This window comes from Strix uralensis, chromosome 5, assembly GCF_047716275.1.
Source record: "Strix uralensis isolate ZFMK-TIS-50842 chromosome 5, bStrUra1, whole genome shotgun sequence".
Taxonomy (NCBI): Eukaryota; Metazoa; Chordata; class Aves; order Strigiformes; family Strigidae; genus Strix; species Strix uralensis.
In genome coordinates this window covers 37,667,931-37,695,290 of record NC_133976.1, presented here as the reverse complement: position 1 = coordinate 37,695,290, position 27,360 = coordinate 37,667,931, and the positions used below count along the sequence as shown (strand labels likewise).

The 27,360-nt window shown below is 39.1% G+C and overlaps 1 protein-coding gene and 1 long non-coding RNA gene across 8 annotated transcripts in view; one reads left to right on the top strand and one right to left on the bottom strand.

Annotated features, from left to right (window-relative positions):
• MON2 (MON2 homolog, regulator of endosome-to-Golgi trafficking) overlaps positions 1 to 27,360 on the bottom strand; it is a 132,226-nt gene that overhangs the window by 28,492 nt on the left and 76,374 nt on the right. For 2 of the 7 annotated variants that reach the window (XM_074870468.1, XM_074870471.1), the window contains 5 exons: positions 25,761 to 25,821; positions 24,447 to 24,570; positions 23,405 to 23,612; positions 22,518 to 22,600; positions 19,396 to 20,699 (listed from right to left, as the gene is read on the bottom strand). In XM_074870468.1, coding sequence (XP_074726569.1) covers positions 20,536 to 20,699; positions 22,518 to 22,600; positions 23,405 to 23,612; positions 24,447 to 24,570; positions 25,761 to 25,821 — 640 coding nt within the window. In that variant the 3' untranslated portion in view covers positions 19,396 to 20,535. The other 5 variants (XM_074870464.1, XM_074870465.1, XM_074870466.1 and 2 more) reach the window with 5 other exon arrangements.
• On the top strand, positions 2,038 to 4,401 carry LOC141944231 (uncharacterized). The gene is made up of 2 exons (XR_012629205.1): positions 2,038 to 2,207; positions 2,566 to 4,401. It is a non-coding gene; the product is annotated as an uncharacterized LOC141944231 (long non-coding RNA).

Below are 27,360 nucleotides of genomic sequence, written 5' to 3'. Positions count from 1 at the left end.
GCAGGACTAAGGCACCAACTTATTTTCAAGTGTTTAGCTACAGCTTTAAGTTTCACTATGAACTCAAAAGATTAACCACAACCTGTTCATAGTTGTCTTATAAAGACTGAAAAATTACCTCTCATTTTTAAAAACGTAAGAGACAATTATACACATTTATTGTAAATGTTTTAATATATTTCAAGTTTAAACCATTGTCGTAAGAGATCAACACACTAAAATTCATATCAAAAAGATACCCTTAGCCATCACTATAAATATACCAGCAATTTTAATTCATTCACAGTAGCAGATTCACGGGTTTGCTTTTCACAATAAATAAAAATGTACAGGAAAAATATCTCAGTTTGCCTAAAAAATTTTAGCACCAAGCAGTACAATTAGTCAACCAGACTGTAAAAAGACTATCTTATCCATGTAAGGAAAGTGGTAATTACATATTTTTGGTTTTGTTAGGTATATATTCAGGATTTTTTACCATTCAAACAAGAGCACTTAGCATCACACATACAAGTTTTCAATATCCAGAACGCAGAAAATACAATCCGTCATTAATCTCTGTCTTCACATAGAAAATTCACCTCTTTCAAGGATGCCCCGTGAATAACAAGGTCTAAGCATGAGAAGAAATGCAGACACTTGCTCTTCAGCTCAAATTCAGGTGCCCTCCAAACAGTGTGAAACTAACAGTTTTTCATCCAGCTCTGCGAAAGAAGCAGCATCCTACTGACAGGGTCGAACCCCACTACTCATCTCAGTGGCCAAGGCTAGAGACCCATTCTGCAGAAGTAGGAGAAGGAATTGTTGCCACCTCAGCAGCATGCAATCCCGGGAAAACAAAGGGGATTCCCATTGTCATTGTCTTCATCTGCAGCTGATCATCACCAGCACTAGCAAGGCAGTAGCTTGCGCAGTTATCTCCACAGCGGGCAATGTCACAACCCGACCAACAGCACAAACTACTACCTCAGCCAGGGCCCTGGTGCACCCGACCCTTTCTGAAGGGAGGAAACAAGCAGACAGACAACACAGCAACGATAAATGAAATTAGAGGGAAAACCAGCAGAAAGATAAAAGGGCTCTGGGGTCTTTTGATGATCTTCTTGTCTCCTTTATCTGCTGCAGACATCAACCAGACTCCTCTCGCCTGACTGTGAAAAGCAAAGGGAAACCCCGCCCAGCTCCCTCCCCAGCTTTGCCCTTTTCCTTGCATGACCTGAAACCGACGGGAAGAGCTTCGTTTATCAGATACATTACAGACCCCAGCTGGTACAGTAAAGATCACGTTTAATTTCAAACAGCCACAGTTCCGCAAGCCTGTAACAGATGGGGCGGGGAGGGAAGGAGGGAGGGAAGAAAGGAGAGAAACGGGGGGCGCGGAGGGGGGGAGACACAGCAGACAGACACCCCCTCACATAGACACCGACCCCCCATCCCGCTTCAGCCGCCCTCCTTGCTCACCCTCGCAGCAACCGCGGCGGCACAGGACCTGCCCGCGCCGCCGCCGCCCCTCCCTGCAGCACGGCCGCCCCGCCAGCCCCGGCCGCGGCGGCAGGCAGCCCGTGGAGGAGGGAGTGCGGAGCGGAGAGGCAGCCGCCGCCGGCAGCCCGCCCTGCCCGCCCGCAGCTGACCTCCCGCCGCCCCCGCCCGGCGGGCCCCGGCAGGCCGGTCCGCCCGCTCCCCGGAGAGGCGGGGGCGATGGGCCGGGGCGCTCCAGACCCAGCCCCGCTCGCCCGAGGACGCGTCGTGCCACCGCCTGGAGGGAAGGGGCCAGGGAAGGACCCCCGCCGCGGCCGCCTCTCCCAGCGGGGAGGAAGGAGCCGAGCCCTCAGGCGAGGGCGTCGGGGCGCAGCCCGGAGGGTCGGGGAGGGGAAAGCGCTCGCCTTGCTGAGGCCGCAGACAAAGGAGGCGCCGAGCCGGGCGCCGCGGCCCCGCTCCCGCCGCGGCTCCGTCCCTCGCCGCCGCTGCCGCCGCCTGTGTGTCCGGCTGAACCATAGAGATCATTTAAGGCGGGGGGAGAGAGGGGCTTATCCGCTGCCCACGTGACTGGACATGTCACTCACCCGGCCGGCGCCATCTTGAAGAGGGAGGGGGAACGCTGCCCCCAGCTAGTAGTCAAGATGGCGCGGGACGGCAGGAGGCCGCTATTCACGGACGGATGCTGCGCCACTCTGCTGCGGCTCTCCCTTCGATTCCCGCCGGACTACGTAGGAGGGTGTTACGCTCGTCCTGGGGGATGCCGGGAGGCGGAGAATCTCCCGCTCTCGATCCGGGGCTCCCTAACAGCCGCGGGAAATGCCGCGGCCGGAATGGGGCCCACGGGAAGCGTAGGCGGGGCGAGGGGGATCAAACGCCTTTAAACTGGGGGTTTTTCCCTAGAAAGGCGTTCTGAGAGAAGGACAGCACTAGGGACGGACTTTTTGCATCTTCAAGGCTGTGGGTGGCGGGCGGCGCCCGGTGTGGCAGCAGAGGCTGAGCGGAGGCATGGCGGGCGGGGCGGGACGGAGAAAGGCGCTGAGGGCTGCAGGGTTGGTACTGAAATATCGCATTTTTGATTACACACAGGAGTAAAGGCACCTCGCACCAGCTCTTCCGTTCGTGCGGCATGACGGTGTCCCGGTGAAGGCGGGGTCCCGCCGCTGGGCGCGGGGCAGGCGGCAGAGCCAAGCGTGCCTCCTTACAGCGCTAGGCGAAGAGGAAAACGCACGGGCTTTCAGAGTGCAAAGCAAACATTTGCATTCGCTGGCTGTGGGCTTTAATTTTTAAAATGAATTCGGTTTGCACTCTAAAGCTTATTTTTTTTATATATATCAGTAGCGAACTTGGAAGCTTTTTTATTTCTAAATGAAAGTAGTCGCGAGGACGATTAGTCCATACCAGAAACTGACCTCAAAGAAATAGACTGTGAACCTCATTACAAATTCACAAAAGTTACAAACACATTTTGATCGTTTGTTTTAGCCTTCACTACCAACATATCTTACGAAGAAATCTATTGAAATCCAGCTACCACTACACAGGAATTATGCTGTGAGAGTTTAAAAAAAAAAAAAAGTGTAATTCCGTTTACAAAGACTGTATTAACATCAGTGATGCAGAATATGGAAATAACCGAGCTTGCATCCAGACCTCAAATGAGAAACAATAGTCTTAGTTTTGCACTGGAAACTCCCATCTACCACATGGGTTGAGATTAAAATGCAATGCCTTTAGTGACAACTTGCAACAAACTTGTAGTTCAGAAAGTCATACTAGAAAGCAGCTAAAACATTGCCACCTTAAGAGACAAAATACTTTATGATTGTGTAATTCTCTGTTTTTAAAGTTGCTACCTGTATTAGGCATCAGGCGCAATTAGATCACTGCTTGTTTAAAAGACATTTAAACCAGTGACGTTGGAGAAAACGTGCCAAGAGGTTCTGCATGCTTATAAAGTACATATGGTTTTGATACTGACAAGTTAACATTCTACAGCTGAGAAAATGGAAGCACCCAGTAACTCTAGAGTCCTTTGCTTCTGGTTCTAGAAGGGACGCTTGATCTCTTTCAGACTACTTTATCTCAATTCCTGTTTTCCTCAGTAAATACTATTTCTCACAGGGACAGTAAGACTTAATTGCTCTGCTATTTGAGGTCAACTCAGGAGAGGCAAAATATTACAAAGAGATGGATACACCAAGGAAATGTATGCTCCATTCTTACTAAGTTAAGTTGGCATATACATGAAAACCCAATTCTGAAAAAGAATCTAAAATTGGGAAAGTTCCAAGTTTATAAAAAGAGCAAAAGCTAGGTGTTTTCATGCCTTTTTTCCTATAAAAATTTTCAGATTTATTTAAGATTATATTAGAACGGTATTAATAGTGGAAAAAATCCTCCATACTTAGAATACTTAAGTTTTTAGTTAATTCTGGGTTAAATTTTACTTTTTTTTTTCTTACTGTGCTCCCTTCTGTTCTAAGGCCATTTCAACTATGTAATGTAAACTTTTACACAAGACTATCAGCATTTTATATCTCAATGTCTTGTCTGCCTGAATTAAGGTCTCTTTTATATTCATTAATCAATAGACTGAAATCCACCTTAACATCATGAGTACATTTAGAAAGTTTCTTGGACAACAAGTTTGTAATTTCTGTATAAGGAAAATCACTTCTGGGTGAAAGTAAATTTAAATCACATCATTGGGATGTATTTATTTATAAGAGAAGGGGCAGACAACAGTGGAATACTGTTTCCTGTTGGAAGTATGGTAAATTTATTAACTGAAATACTTGCAGTCTTATGTATAGGCAGAAGTTTATTTTTAAATTGTTAACAGATACCATGAAAAACTAATGGCAGATAATCAGCATACATCACAATTTATTATATGGCAAATTAGAACATCTACACTGATAACTTCTTTTTGGATTTGCATTTATCCAAAAACTAGAAGTCCAAGAAGTTACTGAAGTAGATCCTGGAAAGCAATGAAAAAGGAACTAAAAGGTCAGGAAATATGCAGGGCTGCAGATGGGTGCAGGTACCAACCTGCAAGCTTCCAGACCCTAATGTCTGCTGGAGTCATCCACCTTGCTGATTCCCTTATGTTCTCCCACACCCTGTAATGCAAAGCTCTGAAAGATTTTGAGGATTGGTACCCTTAGTTACTTTCAGTAATTCAAGTCTTCTTTACTGAGAATGTGAATATACAACAACTTTCAAAGAAGACATGCTTACTAGCAAATATTTTCTCGTTTTCTTCAGATGAGAAATTCAAATGCCAATAATAAGCATTCAGGAAGCAAGTTACAGGTATCAGAAGCGACTGTAACCTTGCTGACCTGAAACAATTGGGTAAAAAGCAGCAGTTACATGTTATATAAAAAAACAGAAAAATTCTCTCATAAGGAGTGTACAAAAGTGTTATCGGGACTGGAAATGTTCAGTTTACGAGTTCATAAAGGCAATAATGTCATGTACTCATCCAAATTGGGGAACCTATGGAAAATCAAGACAGATCAGTAGCAAGGAGAATTTAAGGTTGACAAAGAGCTCTATTTTCACAGTAACTGTTGAGCTCTTCAAGTCTTCATCTAAGTATTTAGACTAATCCTGTGACTACAAGGAAGTCATAGCATGTTGTCCCTTGCAGAGACAGGATACAACAAATAAATACTTGAATATGATCTCGATGAGGGGAAAAAATCAGCCAAGCCTCAGAGTAGGCCCTTGCAAAGGACATAAAAAAACCCAAAAAGCAAGCAAAAAGCCACAAAGAAAATGCTGCTGGGGGAGATAAAAAAAAACTGTAGCACCATCAACACACTGCAGTAGCAAAGTCAGCTGCATTTACTGTGGGTGTCTGAGCCACATAGATTCATCTTCCCTATTTTGAGATGTCTAAAGTAAACTGAAAAAAACCCCCAAAACACCAGATGCCTAAGCCTAAAGTAGTTGTCCTATGCTCCCGTAGCCAGAACCGGTACTTCCACATAGCAACTGACGTGACCTCTTAGGATGGAATGGATTTCCTGCTAGGCCTGCCTATTTGTCTTCCCTGACTGCAAATGAAAGCCAGGCTAGTTCATCTTGAGGTAGACCTCAAAATTTTAGTTACCTAAATCTCAGAAGAGGAATACAACTTGTGCCTCTCAAAGCAAATACTCCATACCACCTCTCATAAGTTTGACTACAGGAGAAATGATTTCTGTCAAAAGTGACTTGTTCTTAATAATGACTTAAATAAGCAGGAAGCTATGTTTTAAATCTTATTTTGCATCTGTATTTATCTCTCCTAAAAGATTATTACTTCATTAGAAATTATTTAAATGTTTGTTTGCAATTAAATATAGTCATTGCACTAAGACTGGCAACCTTTTATAACTCGGGAATACATTTTACATAGTCAACAATTCTATAGCTTATTAGATGCTAAATGGTTACATTTTATTTTATCAGAAAAGAGTTGAGCACATTTTTTCTTGATCATTTAATGCTTCATTAGTTTGCATAGAGCTCTATTTGGATGCAAAGTAGAATAATATGAAAAATGACATTCAAAATAATTCTTTCTTAGCTTGATCTGTTTTAAATGTATTGGATACATTAATGAAATACATCTTGTTAACAAAGAGGATAGAACTGATTGTTTCTGGCTGCCTTCAGCTTTTAGATACAGTAGCTTTTACCTTCACATCTATCCTATGTATGGAAGGGGAAAAAACCTCAAACTGTTTTTATTCCTAATCTGTTTCCAAGTTTGAACTAGTTGCTTGAATTAAGATGGTTGAAGTGAAATTGAACTGCAAGAAGCAGCTACTGCTATCGGACTGTGGTTTAGCTCTTGAAAAACTTTCTTCCTGATTCTTACTCTATAAAGAGGAAGGGTTTTGCACTACTCCATTCATCAGTTCAGTGCATTCTCTTTAAGACTTTGGCAACACATAACTGCTTAGGATTTTAAGAGATTATAGTGCATACAGCTATAAGAGATTACTGATTTCATATTTTGAGAGAAAATATTTAATTTAAATCAGTCTTTTCTAAAACAAATGTTTATCTTTCCTCATTTGTTCTAGGGCAGTAGTATGTGCAGACTCTGGGGCTCATTTTAGTGGTAAGGTAGTAACGTATTATGCTACAATGCCAAGCCCTGAGGCATGAACAGATGTTCAGTAAGTAGATCTGCAAGTAATAGCTGTGATGTACTCCAGAAACCAGTTCTTTGTACATGCCAGCAGTACTATGCAAATAATATTCCTGTCCCCTTCCCTGTTTTCTCATGAGAGAGGTTGATCAAAACCAGACTGCTCTCCGTCCTTTTTAAAGGTCCTCTGTTGGTGGTAGTCCAGGTTTGGGTGCCAGTTTTCTAAGGAGCCTCTCAGTCCCTCCCCTCATGACCAGGCATTAGTCTGTGATGTGAACAGGGAAAGAAGTGTGAGTCTTCTGGCAAGGAAGCCAGAAACGTAAGCAATTCCTTGGCAACTTTAATAGTTCCAAGTAAGAAATAGTTAACATTAAAAACAACAGACCAGGCAATGTCAAGTTTCAAGTTTCCAACAGTCTCTCATCCTCACCAGCCTCTGCAGCCTTGAAGCTGTCAACATTGGAAATATCACTGGTCACGGAGACTCATGCCAAGTCTAAGGCAGATATTCTGTACACAGAGAGCAGCAGTTATGATTCCAGTTTGAAGATCAGGGTCTTCAATAACAAAACTGCTAAGATGCCAAACACATACCTGACTTAGAAGGGATTTTCTTTCTTACTTATATATTGGCAATCCCCTCTGAAAACAAAACAGACCAAAAAACCCTCAACAACATTAAACTCACAGGCAGTATGGGCCGAGGCCTTGAGTATGTTTTGACATTGCAGTATTTTTGATTGAAGAAAAAGATGGTAGCTGTATTTAACTCATCCTTCCCATAAGGAAGGTGCTTCATGTCAAGAGAGGATTATGATGCTGACAAAGAGTTCTTAAGGTAGGCATGTGGACCACCAGTCGGAATAAACATGTTAACATGGAGACAAAAGCATATCATACTGATTTTAAAAATAAGTTTATCTGAGAACTCCTCTAAACATAAAGTTTGAGCAATGAACACTCATCTCTTGCTAATGAAATGCTGCAGTTGGCATAGTAAACACAGAGGTATCTTACCATTTTTACCAAATTTGTTTCATAGTCAAGACATAAATGCTTAAATAAGGACCTCAAGAAATATAAGGATCAGTTCTTAGCATGTTACTGTCTAACTGATAGGACACAAGGACTATTACATTCTGAAACAGAAAATTGAATGTAACTAATGCACTGTAGTTGTTCTATTTGATGCATTCTACAATGCAACACAAAACCCCTATTCTGCTGGTAATACCACTCTACTATTTTTACTGCAAGAATTCCATCCTGTCTTTAATATACACCTTAATTCTGTAAGATGTAACATACATTGTTAGTTGAAATCTTATAAAACAGTGTGAGTAGAGATCAGGTGTTTGAAACTAACTGAAAAATGAAGATTTATTTAAATAAAGTTTTGACTGGATGCTTTAAAGACAATTACACTATCATTGTATAGATTAAATGTTATAAAATTATGTATTATGCACAGAAATGTATCAGTTTAAAAAGTTGATACAAGATTTTAATTTTGAATTGCTTAAAAGATGTTAAGGCTTGTTTTATACTTCTATTATTAGAAACTGTTGCAAAACATGTTTTCAGATCTAATTCTTGATGATGTTAATAACAGCTGTTTGCACTGACAGCCAGTTTAACACTGGAACAATTTTCTAAGGAAAACCATCAAAACTGTTTTGAAATTCAAGTCTCCTATTCAAGAAAGCTGGCAAAATTAAATGGAAGAAACTGACTGCTGCTTAACAGCAGCATCTTACAGTCATCTTGATGAACTGCATCCTGGTTTTTAGAAGGCCATTTTGCCAGTTGAGATGTTGAGTTATAATCCTCTTTTCTAGCATACTTATAATACGTCTGTCAATTTGCTACTGATTTAGTACGTACACTCTCTTATCCTTATATTGTATTCAGAGGAGCTACGTGTAGAATCCCAATCTCCACACTCTGACCCCGATCAACTAATATTTGCTTTTAGGGTCCTGCCTGCTTGACGAGACCTTGTTTCCCTGGTTTGCTTATGAAAGAGTTGTGTGAAACAGTGTCTAAAGCCTTACTAAAATTGAGATGCAGTAACTAGTTCTCATCTCTCTCCAAGAAATTAGACTCAGTTTATGTGACTTGATCATAGCAAATACTTATCAGTTGTTATGCACGTCACAGATACCTTGCTGATTCTAACAGCAGATTTTAATTTTTACTTGTCAGAAAAAAAAAAAAAAAGGATTAATGTCAGGCCAGTTGATCTATAATTTCTATCTTCTCCATAAAAAGTTAAAGCACTGTTTTCAGGATTTTTCAGTCATCTGGTACTTCTCCTGTTTTACATTAGTTTTCAAAGATGATCTTAAAAATGCTGAAGTTCCTCAGATTAGTTCTTTAAAGACCAGGAAGAAATTCTTCAGGCCCAGTCAATTTGACAACATGTAACTATTTTCTATCCTGTTTTCCTTTTTCTAGGTAAGGTCCTTCAATCTTTGTCACTCATATCAATTGCACAAGCAGTACACTGGCAGTTGATTTTTGACTTTTTGTATCAGTCATCACTGTAACAAACCAAAAAATTCAACACACGAATTGCAAATCTGAACCAAACACACAATCACTTGGTATGTCAATAGCCATCCTCTTTTAAGTAGTCAGCCCTTTTGTTAGCACCAATCTTCTACTACTTACATATTTATTCTGTCAGTTGACAGTTGTATCTCATCTACTTTCATCCCTACCTGTTAACACTGTTCTTTGGTGGTATCTGAATTTCCACCTTCTGTGGGCATGCCCTCCTTGTGTTCAAAGCCAATGAAATTCCTCATTTAACTGAGTGGGTCTCTTATTACAGCTAGTCTCGATGTCTCCTGCACTGGGATATACTGGGACCTTCACATCTCCAAGAAACCATCTTACCTTCTCAGTTCCTTTCTTATGTCAGACTTGTCTTCTGTGAGATCTTACCTATCAATTTTCTGATCTCTGTCTTCTTTAAGTCCAGTGATTTTTATTTTGACGTTCTCCCTCCACCCTAAGAATCATGAATATTTAATTTCACTATCTTTCTTACACAAGTTGTATTAAACCATCAAATTTTTCTCTTCACTTACTGCTGATGTAGTCATTCTTGATCCCAGCAATTCGTTCTTAGTGTAATATTGTCTGTCCTAAATTAGTCAGCAGTCAGATACTTTTAAGATTACATAAATCTGAACACCGCAACTCATCTATAAAACAAGATTTACGTTTGCTGAGTTCTAAAATATAACGCAACCTTCACGTGAGGAAAATATTCTTATCCAGAAAGCGTGCTTATATGCTGGTGCGTAAGTCCTGCTGAAGCTCTCTGAGAAGCCCTTTCCTGAGCCTTGAGATAAACTAAATACTGCACAGACCTTACTCACTAAATTTATTCATGACCTGCAGCCAGGAAAAACTCTCTATATCCTGTTAGCCTTGTAATAGACAGTTATTTAGTAAGCTGCAGGAATCAGTGAGGTCTCAAACAGTTTATATCCCTACCTAAGCATTTTTACCTAAAGATGATAGAGATGAAAATTGTGAATCTCACCTGCATGTGCAAGCACTAATCATTAAGAGAGAATGTTTTTTTGTACCAAACCAGGCTCATAATGAGCACCATACATTATCTTAGAATATTTTATTGATAAAACTGGAAGGCATTCCTGAGAATCCTTAAAGCAACACAATCTCAGTTCACTAAGAGGGAAGAAAAACGCTATTCATTAGTACCACACAAGTCACATTTTCGTAGATGATTCCTTCACAATACTATACACATGTACACAAAGTATAATGTTTTGTGATGTTCCCCTTCCCCCTTGAAAAGTGACATAGAGAACAATGACAGAATGCAAGATCAGAATAGATGGGCAGAAAATACATATAGTATATTTTATTTTCTGAAATTTCTGCATCCCTGGAAACTATGGGCATTTCTGCTAATGATAATTTCTACTGCAAATTTGTTTCTGAGAAAACCATTCTCATACATTCAAAATTTTTAACATGGGCTTTTCAGGTTCCTTTCCAGGAGCAGAGCTATGTTCTTGGACAGAGCCTGGAAATTCTGAGTATTGCATTAGATTAGCCCAAGTTTAGATCCCTCAGGTTCTCATCCTTTAATTTTAGTTGTGTTACTTTTTTCATTAATTTTTTTTAGCTAAATTTTTAATAAAACACTGCAGCTTCTAGTGAAGCATTTTCAATTATTCTTTTCCTAAAGAACAGTTGTATCTATTTACAACCAATTCTTAGCACTCTCTGTGACAAGGCTGCTTCAAAACTTGGCTTTTTATATTGGTAACACTCAATAGTAACGGCCAAGTTCTTAATCAAATGTTTCTAATGAACATTAGATGTTAAAATAAACCTAAAAGACCCCACTGGAATGAAAAAATGCATGCTTTCAAAACAGTTTTCTACAACGGAAGATAACTATATTAATCCTTAAGGGACTTCAAACGACAGAAAGAGGAAATAATTATTTTATTTTCTGTATGTCCCTTGTAGACTTTCTTCCATAACATACTGCCTATTCATGTTATAAGTACAAAAAGCCACTGCTCAATCATCCAGTTCTGATTCAATTTGAAGATTCATATGATTTTCTTAGGCTATTTTTAAGCTTCACCTATCATATAAAACTTCCTTCTTCCCGACCATTGGTCTATTCATCTAGCACCAACTTCCTCTTCCTGCTTTTCATATAATTTCACCATTTTGAGCGAAAGACTTCTGTGTAATTAAAAATCTAAAGAAATCCCTTCTTTGCACATCTCTGCCATCATCGTCTCTGTATTTTTAACTAAATAAAACTTAAAGGCTGTAAGAAGCAAATTTTGACTTCTATTGTATTTCTTCACAAGGAATGAGCAGCCTTGTCTGATACGCTTTCCACCATTCAAGAAGGTAATACCGCAACTGTAATATAGCTATATCAGTATTGCAAAACACACATTTATAATTAAAACAAGCTTGTGAACCCTAAAGAGTATTTACTCCCAAATGAAATCTGTGTTCTATATAGACAGTAATTTTTATTGGGCTTGTACTTCCCCTGATATGCAAAATACTGTCGAGACAAACAGTCCCTGCCCCCAAAACTTACAACCGAAGAAAAGCACACACAGGAAAGTATTGTCAGAAAATAGGGGTGGAAAATCCAGGGAGAAGGAAAGAACACTGGTGTATCTGGTTATTCCTCAATAAACAGCGTCTTAAAGTAACACATCAGATAGCAAAATAGTAAGTGATAACGCCATAAATCTTAGTGCTTACAGTTAAGTCACGTAAAGAGATCAAACAAATGTCCGTGAACAGATTCCCATCTTAAGTCAGTCAGTAACTAGTTTGGAGAGAGAAAAAGGACATAAAACGTCCACCAGATTGCTTCTCAGTGGTGAAAGCTCATAGTAGAACTGTTCTGTAGAGCTTATGCAACATTCAAGACTCAACAGTAACTGACTGCTTTCTCTCTGAACAAAAAAAGTAATGCGACGTGTCTCTCTAAATTTAGCTTAAAAAAATCAAGGAGAAACCAGCAACTATTTGGTTGGAATTAATTCCTGCCTATATGCACAGCTCATGAAGTCCTCCTGATCTGAACAGTAAAATGAAGAAACCTCAGAGAAACAAAGAATTTTATAGTGCTACATTTGAAGCAACTGAAAATGGTCTCAAAGTCCAAAGGAATAGCACATATCCTTTTCAACAGACAGATGACATTCATAGAATCACAGAATCATTCAGGTTGGAAAAGACCCTTTGGATCATCGAGTCCAACCATCAGCCCTACTCTGCAAAGTTCTCCCCTACACCATATCCCCCAGCATCTCATCTAAACGGCCCTTAAACACATCCAGGGATGGTGACTCCACCACCTCCCTGGGCAGCCTATTCCACTGTCTGACCACTCTTTCCGTGAAAAATTTTCTCCTAATGTCCAGTCTGAACCTCCTCTGTTGCAGTTTAAAGCCATTCCCTCTTGTTCTATCGCTAATTACCTGTGAGAAGAGACCAGCACTAACCTCTCTACAATGTCCTTTCAGGTAGTTGTAGAGAGTGATGAGGTCTCCCCTCAGCCTTCTCTTCCTCAAGCTAAACAGTCCCAGCTCCTTCCATCGCTCCTCATAGGATCTGTTCCCCAGGCCCTTCATCAGCTTCGTTGCCCTCCTCTGCACTCGCTCCAGCACCTCGAGATCTCTCTCTTATTGAGGTGCCCAAAACTGGGCACAATACTCCAGGTGTGGCCTCACCAGTGCAGAGTACAGGGGGACTATCACCTCCCTACTTCTGCTGGTCACACTATTTCTAATACAAGCCAGGATGCCGTTGGCTTTCTTGGCCACCTGGGCACACTGCTGGCTCATGTTCAGCTGCTTGTCAGTTAGAACCCCCAGATCCTTCTCTTCCAGACAGCTCTCCAGCCACACCTCCCCAAGCCTGTAGCCATGCATGGGGTCATTGTGGCCCAAGTGCAGGACCTGGCACTTGGCCTTGTTGAAGCTCATCCCATTGACATTGGCCCACCAATCCAATCTATTCAAGTCTCTCTGTAGAGCCTCCCTATCTTCATGCAGATTGACGCTCCCACTTAACTTGGTGTCATCTGCGAACTTACTGATGATACACTCTATGTCCTTATCAAGATCATCAATAAAGATGTTGAACAGAAATGGTCCCAACACCGAGCCCTGAGGAACACCACTCGTGACCGGCCGCCAGCTGGATTTAGCTCCATTGACCACCACTCTCTGGGACCGTCCATCCAGCCAGTGCTTGATCCAGCAGACTGTTCGCTCATCCAGGCCATGGGCAGCCAGTTTTTCTGTGAGAATTCTATGGGGAACTGTGTCGAATGCTTTTCAAAAGTCCAGGTAGATAATATCCACAGCTTTTCCCTCGTCCAATAGTCGGATCATTTTGTCATAGAAGGAGATCAGGTTTGTCAGGCAGGACGTGCCTTTCATAAACCCATGCTGACTAGGCCTGATCCCCTGGTTGTCCATTATATGACTTTTAATGGCACTCGAGATGACCTGCTCCATGAGCTTCCCTGGCACCGAGGTCAGACTGACAGGGCTATAGTTTCCTGGATCCTCCTTTCTGCCTCTCTTGTAGATGGGTGCCACATCTGCCACCCTCCAGTCCAATGGGACCTCCCCAGTTAGCCATGATTTAAGGTAAATCATGGAAAGCAGCTTGGCGAGCACATCTGCCAACCCTTTCAGCACCCTTGGGTGTAACCCATCTGGTCCCACAGACTTGTGTGCATCCAAGTGGTGTAGCAGGTCTCTGACCACCGCCTCTTCAACTGTGCTGACCTCAATCTGCTTCCCCTCCCCATCTCCCAGCTCATGAGGCTGGGTGTCCAGGGAACAGCCAGTTCCACTGCTAAAGACTGAGGCAAAGTAGGCGTTGAGCACCTCAGCCTTTTCCTCATCCTTAGTTACCATGTTTCCCTCTGCATCCAGTAAAGGAGGGAGATTTTCCCTAATCCTCCTTTTGCTGTTGACGAATTTATAAAAACATTTTTTATTATCCTTAACAGCTGTAGCCAAGTTGAGCTCTAGCGGCACTTTGGGTCTCCTAATGTTCTCCCTGCATAGCTTCACTACATCTTTATAGTCTTTATGAGAGACTTGGCCCCTCTTCCAAAGGTCATAGATTCTCCTTTTGTTCTTGAGATCCAGCCAAAGGATGCTTCAGTTGGGCTTTTTTTTTTCCATTGCTGACACAGGTGTCAAACAGTAACAATTCACTCTGCTTCTCTAATAAATGTTTAGTTTTCCAGTAGATATCAGTCATACAGGATAAATAACTGCTACAGGAGCCTTAACTGCTTGCATAAGCACAAGTGTAACTTTATGGAACTCATCGCTTTCGTAGTCCAACGCCTAAAAAAAATACGAATTATGAAGAACTTCCTTTTTATTCCACATGATTGTAGAAGATGAGTTTATAAACTGTAAACATTATTAATATTTTTACTTGATTTATTCCTATATAGTTTACCTCACATGAAGTAAATTGCCAAAATTCTGTTTTCAAGAAAAACAAACTAGAATTTTTGTAGATCATCTCTTATAGCTACGTCTGTAGACAACATTAAGAACAAGGCTAAACCATATTCTACAATGCATGTTACAATTTATCTTTAGAGTGAAGAAGAAAACAAAGGAACCCCGACTAAAGTTGCTCGTTCACATTTTGTTACAATAAGCAAGGTCTCAATTAAATTTGTATGAGTACCAGGGCATGTAAAGTGAACTATATATGTAGATTTATATTCTCTTGTCAGAACAAGTAAAACTTCAAAAACACTGAAAGAAGTATGTTGTGAGTACAGTGGTATATAAAGGTACTACAGAAGAATGTCTTTGTCTCAACTCCAATATGAAATTACTCCATTTTTTTTCTTGCATGATCATGAAGTAGAAAACAAAACCCAATCAAACAGGAAAAGAAGAGAGGATGACAGCAGAACTCACTGCTGGAACATCCCAGCATTGTCATCACGTAATCTGAAATTAACTTCCAAGAATTATGAATATACTCTAAGTTACTAGAATCTGAGACTATACAACTGAGGAAATTCCAAAGAATTACACATGGTAGACTGGGGTCTTCTGCAACAGCACTGATAATTTTTTTTCCCCCTTGTGAAGCCAAACAGTAGAACCTCCACTGAATACAATGAAATATGAATTAAGCTAACTCATGGCTTCTGAAGACACTGTACATTAAAATTTATCACATTTTTAAAGCACAAAAAGGTACTGGAAGTTATTATCAGCCAGTGTTCTAGGAGGAAAGTCTTTTTACCTATGCAGAAGTTCAACTAACTACTTTTTAAATATTTGCTTTTCTCAGGGAATACAAATATTCTATCAATTAATATTTTGCTGATGGAAATTAAATGCTGTACATGTACATCTATAAACCACATCTGTGCACTACTCTAGATCCCAATTTAAACAAAACCTGCACCCTAGCTGCCTTATTTGTAACTTTGAGATGTTCCACTCTAAACAGTGTTATAGGCACGTAGCAGTATCTGCGGTCAGAATGCGCACCACTCGCATTGCAACCGCACACTGCAATTCCTTCTTTCAACTTGTAGAGCCTCACCTTATTCAATGAGGATTCAAGTTGAAGGTTGTAGAAGATGCCTGCCCATGCAGGAAATGAGTAGCAAGCTGCAAATTTGAGGTGAACAACTAGTGAAAGACACAGAACTGAGCCATACAGAAACAGATGAGGAGAAAACATGCTTTTTTTCCTCCACAAACAGTAGCATCCTGAACTCTAAATGACTTTCTGTAGGATACATTGATGACTAGTACTTCAGTTTGCCATGTGCTGAGGAACAGAAATGCATGAATCTCACTAACAATATCTTGCCTGAAGAGTTCAAGGCCAGCTATGAGAAAGTTTGTGGTTTGGCAGGAAGAAACAACTCAACCTGGGTGAAAAAAACCCAAAAAACATCTGCAGAATATGATGATAAACTACTGAAGCTTCACAAACATACTCCTACTTGCTCTTGTAACTAACAGTGACCATGTATTTCATATGGCTTAATGTTCAGTAACATTCCACAATTCACCAGTAAAACAGGTAGGGAAGCAGGCACACGTACAAGGGAATGAAATAGATGTCCAGTGAGATAAGCCATCTCTGATGATGAGCAAATAACTACTGTAGGTTACTTTTAAGAATAAGACTTTTTATAAGAAGTTCCCAGCTTGAGGCACCTGTTCCTTCTTAATCAGTTACTTTGTAATCTTAAATTCTGGTGTACATTAATGCAATGGTCACGGCCTTGAGACACACAAGTTTTCCCAAGTAATCCAAAATCTTGATATGAACCTTCTAATAATCTGTAAGACTCTCACATTTTCTCGTAGGACTCCCAACCTGTGTCTTTTTTAAAAGTTGTTGTGTTGGGATTGTGTGCATGGTGGGGGTTTTTGGTAGCAGTGGAGGGGGTACAGCAGTGGCCCCCTTGAGAAGCTTCTCAAAGCTCCCCCAGCTCCAAGTCAGACCCACCTGTGCGCCAAGGCCAAGCCAGTTAGTGACAGCGGCTGTACCTCTGCGTAACATATTTAAGAAGGGGAACCTGGGAAGAGTGGTGGGAGTTGTGAGGAGGAGTTGCGAGGAGAACATCTGTGTAAACACCGAGGTCAGTGGAAGAAAGGAGGAGGAAGAGGGGGAGCTGTGCCGGAGCAGAGACTCCCCTGCAGCCCACGGTGAGAGGGCAGGCTGTGCCCCTGCAGCCCATGGAGGTCACCAGTAGAGCAGATGCTGACCTGCAGCCCATGGAGGACCCCATGCCGGAGCAGGTGACTGCACTCGAAGAACACTGGGACTCTGTGGGAAGAAGCCTCTGCTGTTAGTTTGGCACTGGGAGGACTGCAACACCTGGGAGGGACCCACGCCAGAGCAGCTCAGGAGGAGTTTGCAGCCCGTGGAAGGGACTCATGTCAGAGAAAGTTTGTGGAGGACTATCTCCCATGAGAGGGGAACCATGCTGGGGCAGGGGAGAGTGCGAAGAGTCCCCCACCATGAGGAGGAAGGAGCAGTGGAACTGACTGTAACCCCATCCCCTGGCCCTCTGCGCTGCTCGGAGGGGATGGGTAGAGAAACTGGGAGCAAAGCTGAGCCAAGGAGGAAGGGAGGGGTGGGGGGAAGGTGTTTTTTTTAAGAAGCGGTAATACTTCTCATTGTCCTACTCTGTTTGTTAAGTGCTGTTGTTAAGTGTTTGAATGAAATTGATTTTTTTTAATTCCCCTAACGAGTCTGTCTTTTGCCTGTGACTGTAATGGGTGAATCATCCCTTTCTGTCCTTATCTTGATTCCTGAGCCTTTTGCTTTATTTCTCCTTCCCACTCCTGAGGGGGAAGGGGTGAGTGAGCAGCTGCATGGTGCTCAGTTGCCCTCTGGGCTCAAACCACAACAATTGTGGAGAAGAAGAAAATTGTGGTTACATTCAATAAGTAATTGATGCTTATCTTCTAACTTCCAGCTGACATATTTCTATACAGTCAGCTGTACCCCTTTTCTAGCTAATTTCAGTGACACAATGCAGACCCCAATCCTGAAAATGTCCACATGTTTTACTTCTCATGACTAAGCAACCCTACAGCCTTGAAAAGAACTTGGACATGGACCTACTCAATAGATACCGTTAAATGAAATTATATTTCTTAAGGAACAAGATCTACTTTGCTAGAAACATGTAAAAATGTGAAATTTAAATATTCAAAACTGCTGTTTGCATCAAAGAAGCCCTAAGAATATTTTGAAAAAAGTAGAAATGGAAAAAAGAAATTGATACTTCAATTTAGAAGAAATATTTGAGAGCTGGACAAGAAATCACACTAAAGGGAATAATTATTGCCAGACAAAATTAGTCAATAAAAACAGTCGTCTAAACTAAGTAGCTTTGGTTTTAGTTCTGAAAGTATTTATACAAAATACAAGCAAGTTGTTTGAATATGGTCAACCTCAGCTTTCATATCCAAAACATGCCTCAAATAGCACAGATATTAGTTTTGTAATTATGAGGAAAAGAAGGAAAGTCAGATCATTGGTAGTTTATTTCAAAACCTTTTGAAGATTAATGTCCATTATGTGGTAAAGTAGTCTCAGCTCTAGAGACAGGAAAGACTTATACAGCCCCTTTTTAAAATACAGATAAAGCTGAAGATTTGCTTCATTGGACATCCGTGTTATCACTGAAAAGCCAATTAGAAACTCACGAGAAACAAACTCACCCACAGTTCGGTCTGCACACCTCTTTCCAGAAATTCTGGTTAAGTAATATATTCTAAACCAAATTAATACCCTTCCTTCCTGTCCTACACTTTGTTTCTTTAATCACCTCATAGACCTTGACTAATTAGGAGAGCAGTTGTCAGGTTTTCACTTTCAGATACGGATGATGCTGTTATCTGTACGTGGAACCCAGTTCTGCAGTATACTGGAACTGCTCCTCCAAAGAAGCTATTCTGACATAAATTCTATTAATGAGAAGCATTTGTTTCCTTAATGTAAACTGTGTGTTCTCTAAAAACTACTCACGCTTGACGATTAAGTTCCATACAACTTTGGTCACAGAGAAACGTTCAAGGTCTTGAAGCCTCTTTAATATTTACTGTACTTTGAAACACAAGGCTTTTAAAAAAGGGCCATAAACTGAAGCCTTATGGGAGCAGGCTGTTCAAAGCCATGGTTGCATAACATTATTCATGCAGGGTATTTCTAACACTGACCAGTTCCTCACACCTTCAACTTGAAGCTCCTACAACTTTTACATCTACTCACAGGTACCAATCAACATCCCTTTAGCCAGGAAAGTGTAAAGCAAACAGATATCATACCATTTTTTATGCATGATAATCTCTTTTAATATCTACAAAAGACTTTAATGAACAAAAACCTAAAGGTAAGCTCTGAAATTCTGAAGTCCATAGAAAGGCACCTGTCTTTTTTAGTTTGTTTGTTGGGTTTTTTTTTTTACATTTGGCTTTTGTGCTTTCACATCACAGGTTAAAAATCTGTGAATACAGGTGAAACATCATTGAAATCATAATTAAATAAGAGTTTAAGTGCTAAGTCACAAACTTTAAAAACAATACTATTAAAAGTGTTTTGCTTCAATTGTGTATTATGTGAAACAAATTCACATTTACTTAATGACAAATTTTACTGCACTTCTAAATGAGTAACTATCTTCAAAAATACACTCCTCATGGTTTTATATCAGACACAGTTTATAATTAAAAGATTAGAACAATTTGTTTGGGTTGAAAAGACATTACAAAACAAAGCACTTAAAATTACTGAACAAAATATTACAGCCAAGTATTTCAGATATTTGAAATCAGCTTTCTTGAGTCATGATTCAAACACTGTGATACCTGCCAAGAAGGTCAAAAAAGGCTAACAACCCTCAAATATGTGTGGTTTTTTTTAAAGCAAGGCTGCAGCTACAGAAATGGATAGAGTTGAGTAGAACAAACATCTTGAAACAAATATATTATGAAGTGAGGTATGGTAGTGTTGAAGTGCTACAGCGAATTTCTGCATATTCAAACTTATTTCAGGTCAACTACTTTGAAGTTTGAGATCAGCAGACTACTGACTGCTTGCTGAAATTTTTTGTCATATGACCGTTTGTTAGATTTCCAATGGCCACAGAGAAAATACATTCAATTAAGCAAAAACTAACAACATGGTCAGATATGAATAAGCATATCTGGCAATTTAGAAGGTGAACTGTAAGTAAAAATGCAAGCATACAACTTATTCATAATAAATACATTTTCAAGCATTTAACATTATCAATATTTTAAAAAGAATTTAAATAATAAATGCGACTATTTTATACAGAACTGTACCATTTATTATACACACAAGTATATCAGTTCCCTTTGTTTACAAAGGCTGGTTACAGATATATGGAATGTTACAGTACCATCTTGCATAAAATTTTAGTACAATTTGTACTTCAAAAAAAGGGTGCAAAACACCAGCCTAATAAATCTGACTGAATTATTTTTAATTACATCATTAACACATACACAACAAGCTGTACATAAGCCCACTTTTCAATCACCACTTCAAGATACTGTAGCAAGTACATTAGATTATAAATGATTCCAACTATTCAGTTAAATTTATTACAGGTTTGCACTGCTACGCACTCTGGAACCTTTGAGATCTAGCCTGTATTCATGAATTACTGAGCTCTTGTTAGTACAGTTAAAAGGCAGTCAGCACTGGTTGCCAAAGTACTAGTCACAAGAGATTTCCTCAGAGAAACTTCACCTGGGAACAAACATTTTTGGATACTTTTTTTCCTTCAAGAATAAAAAAAATGTTTTATGGGGTCAAGACTCTCCATTCTGTACCTTGGATGCTGGTGGATGCATGAAGTCCTTAAAGGGAACCAGTGCCTCTTTCAGAGCAGAGCACACTTCCGAGGATGAGCAGGTGATACATTCTACTAAAGTCGGGTACAAGGCAATAACTTGTGCCCATGTGTTAGCATCAACTGCAATGAAGAAAAAAACCAGACTGCATCACTTACTACTGTCCAAATTCTTACAACAGATTTTATCAATACCTGTATAAATAAGGGCACATTCAGGTACCTAAATATAGGTACTTAGTGCTATACAGACACTATGACATCTGTATAGGGCTCTCAGATATGATGTAGGATTTTTGCAGCAGCAGCTGGAAGCCAGATGGGATATAATAAAATGGTGATACACACCTGTGTTTCTACATATGAGTCATTCACTGTGTTTTCTGGATGAAGAACTGACAAATTGAAGATAATACTTTTATGAAATCTGTAATACGCATACATTTTCTGTCTGCTTTTCTCAGCTATTGACAGAAAATTTAATTGGATGCACATTTCACTTTTGGAAACTTGAGGCCTTCTATTAATTTCAAATCATTCCAGATTACAAGAGCTATAGAAAGCAGAGGGAGAAACACTGGACCAAGACACAAAAATATCCATGGTGAAGTTTGTTAGGGACAAACAAGGGAAATTAAACATTGTAGCATGAATCTTATTTATTATGTCACTTCCCTGCTTAGCTCTGTTTTAGCTCTGTTTTCAATAGACAACAAAACCCTGATTTCAGATGACATTAATAGTTTTCTTAAAGAAATAGAATTATTAAAAGCTAGAAGAAGTAGGAGTAAAGTGGGACTAATTTGTCTAGTGGTTGTCTTCAAAAGAAAATATGCAGGAGGTTTGGCAATCACTGCCACGTATGGACCAGGTGAAAAATTTCTCTCATTGCAGAAAGAGGGATGTGGGAAACTGTCCAGCTGAACTGGCCGTTGTACCCCTCAAAGAGAGAGGCCCACCAAAACAGCACTTCAGTTGCCTTCAGGGTTTGCCAAAAGTCTTTATGTATCCTGGCATAGTTCTGCCCTTGCAGCCTCTTGCCATCAGCCTCGGAAACCACATTATCATAAATCTGGCTGCTCAATGATGCTGCAAGTGAGGTGCTGCCTCTTTCATGAAACCTTTCTGGAAAGGCTGGTTTGTTTGTTTGAGGATTGAAAAGGCTTTTTCTGTTCCTCATAATATCAAAAGCAGGAGGTAGAGGGAAGAGTTGTATATGCAATTCTGTCAGAGTTGCAAAGTCCAATACAGCTGATTCAACTAAGACTCGTGACTAAGTTTTCTGGTGGGAATTCCCTATGCATAGAATAGGTGCAGTTTACAGGAAGAACAGGACACATGATTATAAACGAAGTTAAGATCTTCCATTTAATTCAGGCCCCCAGATACATCTGTCAACCCTTTACTTGGGCATCAATGAACTAAGACATCTTTCTCAATACAGGGGACAGGAGGTACTAGAGCAGAAAGAGAAGGAAAGCAAGACCCCTGCCCACGCATTTAACTTGTACACCCCTTTAATTGCAGAATGCGCCTATGCGAATATGATCCATAGCAACCTATAAAGGTATCACGAGAAGAAAAAAGGATGTAGGCAGGACCACATATATTTAAGAATTGTATTAACATTTTACGGAAGTTTTTGTGTTTGTTTATTTTTAGAAGACACCAAGCTCTACCTAATAAAAGACACCATAAATTGAAGTTTTCTATTTTATTAAATATATCTTAGGACCTTATACTTTTAGGTATACTAGAAAAATTTTGTGGGGTTTCTTTCAGTCTGTCACCTGCATATACACAGAATTACAAAATACCAAATCTTACACATTACACTTCTTTCAAATCTGTGTGAAAATTACTACAGGAAAGGATAAATATGTCTTTGTGGCAGATATAATGTTATCTTGTTTAGAACCATGTTGTCTAACAATAACTTACCATTTTCAGGTTGAGTTTTTTTAAGTGAGTCTATGAGAGTACTGACAGCTTTTAAAACAAATATGATTTCTGTTACTTGTTGCCTACAAAGGGAAAAATGCAAACAGTCAACTACTCATTTTTGTCTCAAGAATGTAAGTTTTCTATGAAACTTACACAACATTAAAAAACCACGTAATGGAAACAGAGCAATGAAGTCTACCAAAAAAAAGATATATAGAGATTAAGGCTGTAATTTGTCTTTAACTTCCCCACCATCGTTGCTGTTGTCTCAGCGAGGATAGCTTTAAATTTGATACTGGAAACAGTAACGGCATACACATCTCAATCTGAAAATACTCATGTACATGATTAACTGTAACATGAAAATAATCCAACTTCATCATTCATGATCAAAACCTTCAAAAGTTAAGTGATATTTAAGTAAGTTCCCATTTTAAAGAATTTCCTTGTACTTCAGTCAATTTTTCTGTTTCAAGAATAATTACTTGAGTGATGATTCACAATGTGGCTGTTTGGATATTTTATCTTATTTTTGAGGAGACTGCACCTCTCAATTTAGACTGGAAATAAGGGGAAAGCAGAAATGTTACGTTATAGGTATGAGAAATATTGTTATTGCAGTAACAGAAAATATTAGTTACTAAGTTACATTCCTATTGTCTACGTAACAGCACTGAATACAATCATTATTATTTAAAGCTTTTTCACAAAAAACTGGTATTAACATTTTCTTTGAAATGTCCTCCCCACAAACATTTCCCTGGCTTTAAATTTCACCCCCCCCCCCCAGTATTTATTTAAATGATTGAGTGATATTTTGAATGCAACCTTCTTCTCATGAAGTACTGGTAATACCTTTCACTTCCTAAAGACAACGTACATACCGTGGAAGAGGACATTTGCCACTCAACCTCTCATCTTCTATGTAGCGATGCAATACATCCTGTGACCTTTTCAAGAGCACAGAAAGTGCCATTCTAGAGATGTAGCCTTCCTGAGGAGTTGTGACTTTATTACTGAATGAAAACTGGAGCAGTGTTTCAAAACACACCTTAGAAAACTCCTCTCTCATTCGAATATCTATTTCAGCTTCTGTGAAAGTAAAATATCATATTTAATTGTGCAGTGTGCATGCCAATACACTAAATGTTGCATTTCAATCAGTTTACTGTATTTTGCAATAAGATTACTGCTCCCCTAGTATTAAAAAGTATTAAGTGATAAGAACAAATATTAAAAATACATTCTAAGGTGGACTGTGCAACAATCACAATAGTTTCAAAAATAAAAGATAAAATATGTAACACATTCAGTAACATTGCCACCTACTTGACATTGCTTTAATAATAAAATAGATTAAATCAATTAAAAAAAAAACAAACAGCAACCCCAGTTCTATATCGTAAGTACTAATATTTGGTACTGCACAATCCAAATATTTCTCTGTAATTGCTTATGTTCACTTTTTTCATCTTCTCAAAAAACTGTGAATGTTTCTTCTTAACCAGAAAAGGCATCTCTTAACCAGAGAATGTATCTGGTTAGGTACACCAGATAGTTACGCTAAGGTCATTTAGCTTTTAAGAACAGGATATTATGTCTGTCTCACAATTGTCTGAAATTATTGTTAGAACTATTTCAGCTGGCACAATGCAAAACAAACTAGGTAGAAAATATAAAGTAACACAAGTACAATATTATATATGATACTGACCAAGAAGTAAGGAAATAATTTTTTAAAAAATTGCAAGGAATGATCAGCAACTTCCATGAAATATAGTTTATAAAAGCACGCTGGATATCAAACAGTCTATACTGAATACATGCCATGGAACTTCAAGTCTTTATCAGAATAAGTACTCTCAACATTTTTATTACTTTCTAGTAGATTTAAATGCTGTATCTTTTGTCATTCAGGTACCATACCTGTAAAGGAGGATGACTGAGAATGTATTGAGCCTTTATTGAGCATAGTCATTATTTGACCAACAAATTCCTTAGGAATAAAATTAGCATATGGTAGTATCTCCGTGCTGATAAGCTGTACCACCTAAAATAAATTAAATATATTTATATTGGTTTTCTGTAATTCTAGAATGAAGAAGACAGAAACATTAAACCAGAGACATGCCTAATGAAACTTCACAGTATCTTCCAATGTTAAGCTTTTAAAATTTGCAGATATGTCCAAAAATTGTGGTCTTGCATGTAACAAAACTTGAAATAATAAGTTTTTTTTCCCCCCACTTGTCAAGAGTTTCTGAAGCAGTTATCGCTCAGATTTCCACTGGCATTCTTCAAACTGAATTTATGGTTTTGAAAAGAGAAGATCTAACATTAGGAATCTCCCTCTCCCTCCACCCAATTCAATATTTTCACTATGACATTGACACATATATCACATGCTTACAATGTGACATCTGCAAAGCAGAACAAGTGAGTTAATTATCTAAACGAGCTTAAGGCAATACACATTAACTGAAATGATTTCTCTCCTTGGTCTTGATGCTCCCGTTCAGGAATAAAGTGAGTTTAGATCTCTCAACAGGCAATCAAACTCACAGATGCTGCCATGTCTTCTCTGCAACTCCTCTTCCTTTGTACCCCCAATCCCTAGTCTGCTGCATCTCTTTGTCCTGGAGTGAAAGGGGACCAGTCCCTGTTCATCCCAAGTATCATCATCTCTTAATTTCCTTCAGCCTTATCCAACCAAACATGATCGCTTTTACAATTACAGTGGTCTCTGTACTGCACAAACAAGACATCATTTCTTCATTTATGCACAAGATTTTCAATATTGAGAATACATCTGGAGGGCAACAATGTCCTTGCTGACTGAATGCCCTCCCCTCAACACAGAAAGCATTCACTTCAGGTTTTACTGTCAACTTCCTCCATGGTTTACAATTACCTGTGTAATTGCTTGGCAGCAACATAATAAGTAAGAATCAGGTAATAGGTTAGAGGCAGAAACATATTCTGGTTTAGCGACTTCACACTGTTTTGAACTTAAGTGGACAAGAAGTAGTTTTTGGCATGCTGCTTCCTACTTTTTGCATAACTCTGAAGTAGCCAAATTCTGAGCCTATGAATTTCCTGTCTTGTTTTCCAAAAGGAGAACAGTATCACAGAAAAAATAATAAATGGGTAACTTTTCAAAAAATTATTTCAGAACCAAATGCAATCCGTGAATGTCACTATCAGTTACATTCAACAGTATATTTGTTACAGTCTCCTTACCTCAACATCAATACTCTCATTCTTCTGAAATTCTTGAATTGAGAGATTATCAGGAGGTGTACTAAAAATAAACATACTATGTTATACTTTTAAATTCACACGTGTAAGGAGATAAGTATGGGAAAAGGCATTACATTTAAAGTTATTACACGCATCAAGTCTGTACTGTTATATGGTAATGATTAACATTTTAGAATAAAATCTTATGACTAATGATGATAAAAATGATTCAAAGGAAAAAAGTAGCAAAACACTAAAATTGAAGATTTACAACTGATGGACCTGATTAAGGACTTGCATCACCAACACCATTTTTCATATGTATCTCAAAGTAATCTCTCTTGTCTTATATGTGCAAAAGTCACAATATCTGTTTAGATGAGTCTGTGAAGGTATCATCAGGGGATCAGAGTTTATTACATTTTACTTTTTCTCTCACTATGCAAGTTAAGAGACTTGATTTTCAGCAGTACATCTGTAAAAAAACCTAATTTTAATTTTATATTTTCCTCTGCATTAATGAAACACACTCTTCATTAATGGGGCATTACTTTGTCTTTTTCCTTGATAACTGAAATGATATATTTGTTCTTATTCTTAATAAATTTTACGGAGACCAACCCATTTTACAAACAATAATTTTGAAGAGATTCAACCTTTCTACAGTTCTTCCCCTGTATATCAAAATTTATTTACAGATGAACTGTCCATAAGTGATTCAACCATGAAAATTACCCAATACTTTACAAGATCCTACCTTACGTGCTTGTAAATTTGGAAATCTTGTATCTTTTCATTGGAAATTTTATGCCAGTCATCGGTTATGCTGTTTTCTCTGGTGAAGTTTTATCTCATTTATTGAGTCCTTCCTTGTACTTAGTCGTCTACCTGTTCAATGAGTTCAAATCCCTTTCCTTTGCTGGATTATGCTCCTGCTGAGTTACTGGGCCAAGTACCTCAGCTGGACAGAAAGAGTAAAGGCCTCCTACTTAGACAGCAATCAACTACTTCAGCTGATGTGCCTACATCACTGTTTTAGTTTGGATCAGAAAGGGGCTTTTCAAGTTAAACTTTTAGACATCCCTGTTTATAAACCTTGGTTCAAGTCTCGTCTTATGTGTGCATAGCACTGGCTTAATTTTCAATGAAACTAAGCCAAAAAATGTACTCCAACAGACTAGAACTACTCTGAAATAAAACACCTAAAGTGAGCACTCTGTGGGTGATGGGTCCTCATCATGAACTGCTTTACAGATCTGCTTCTAGTGCACTCTGGGAATCAAAGAAGGTACTTCACACAACAGATAAACTCTGAAATACCTTGCTTATAATCCCATAATCATAGGATTGTGTGCTAAAATCTACACAGATTCAACATACAGTTAGTGAAATTATTATAAGTAAAATCAATCATGAGCCAATGACAACCTGTGGTACAAGAACTTTCTGAGCTATGTAAATGGGAAGGCTGAAGGAGCATATCACGAAAATATCACTCTGTGGTCACCTTGCGCTCTTCTTAGGCATCTCTTTTTAAAATAACGATAATATCTTCAAGCTGAGGAACCATTTGGAAATTTGACAACTTGAAAGGAATGGT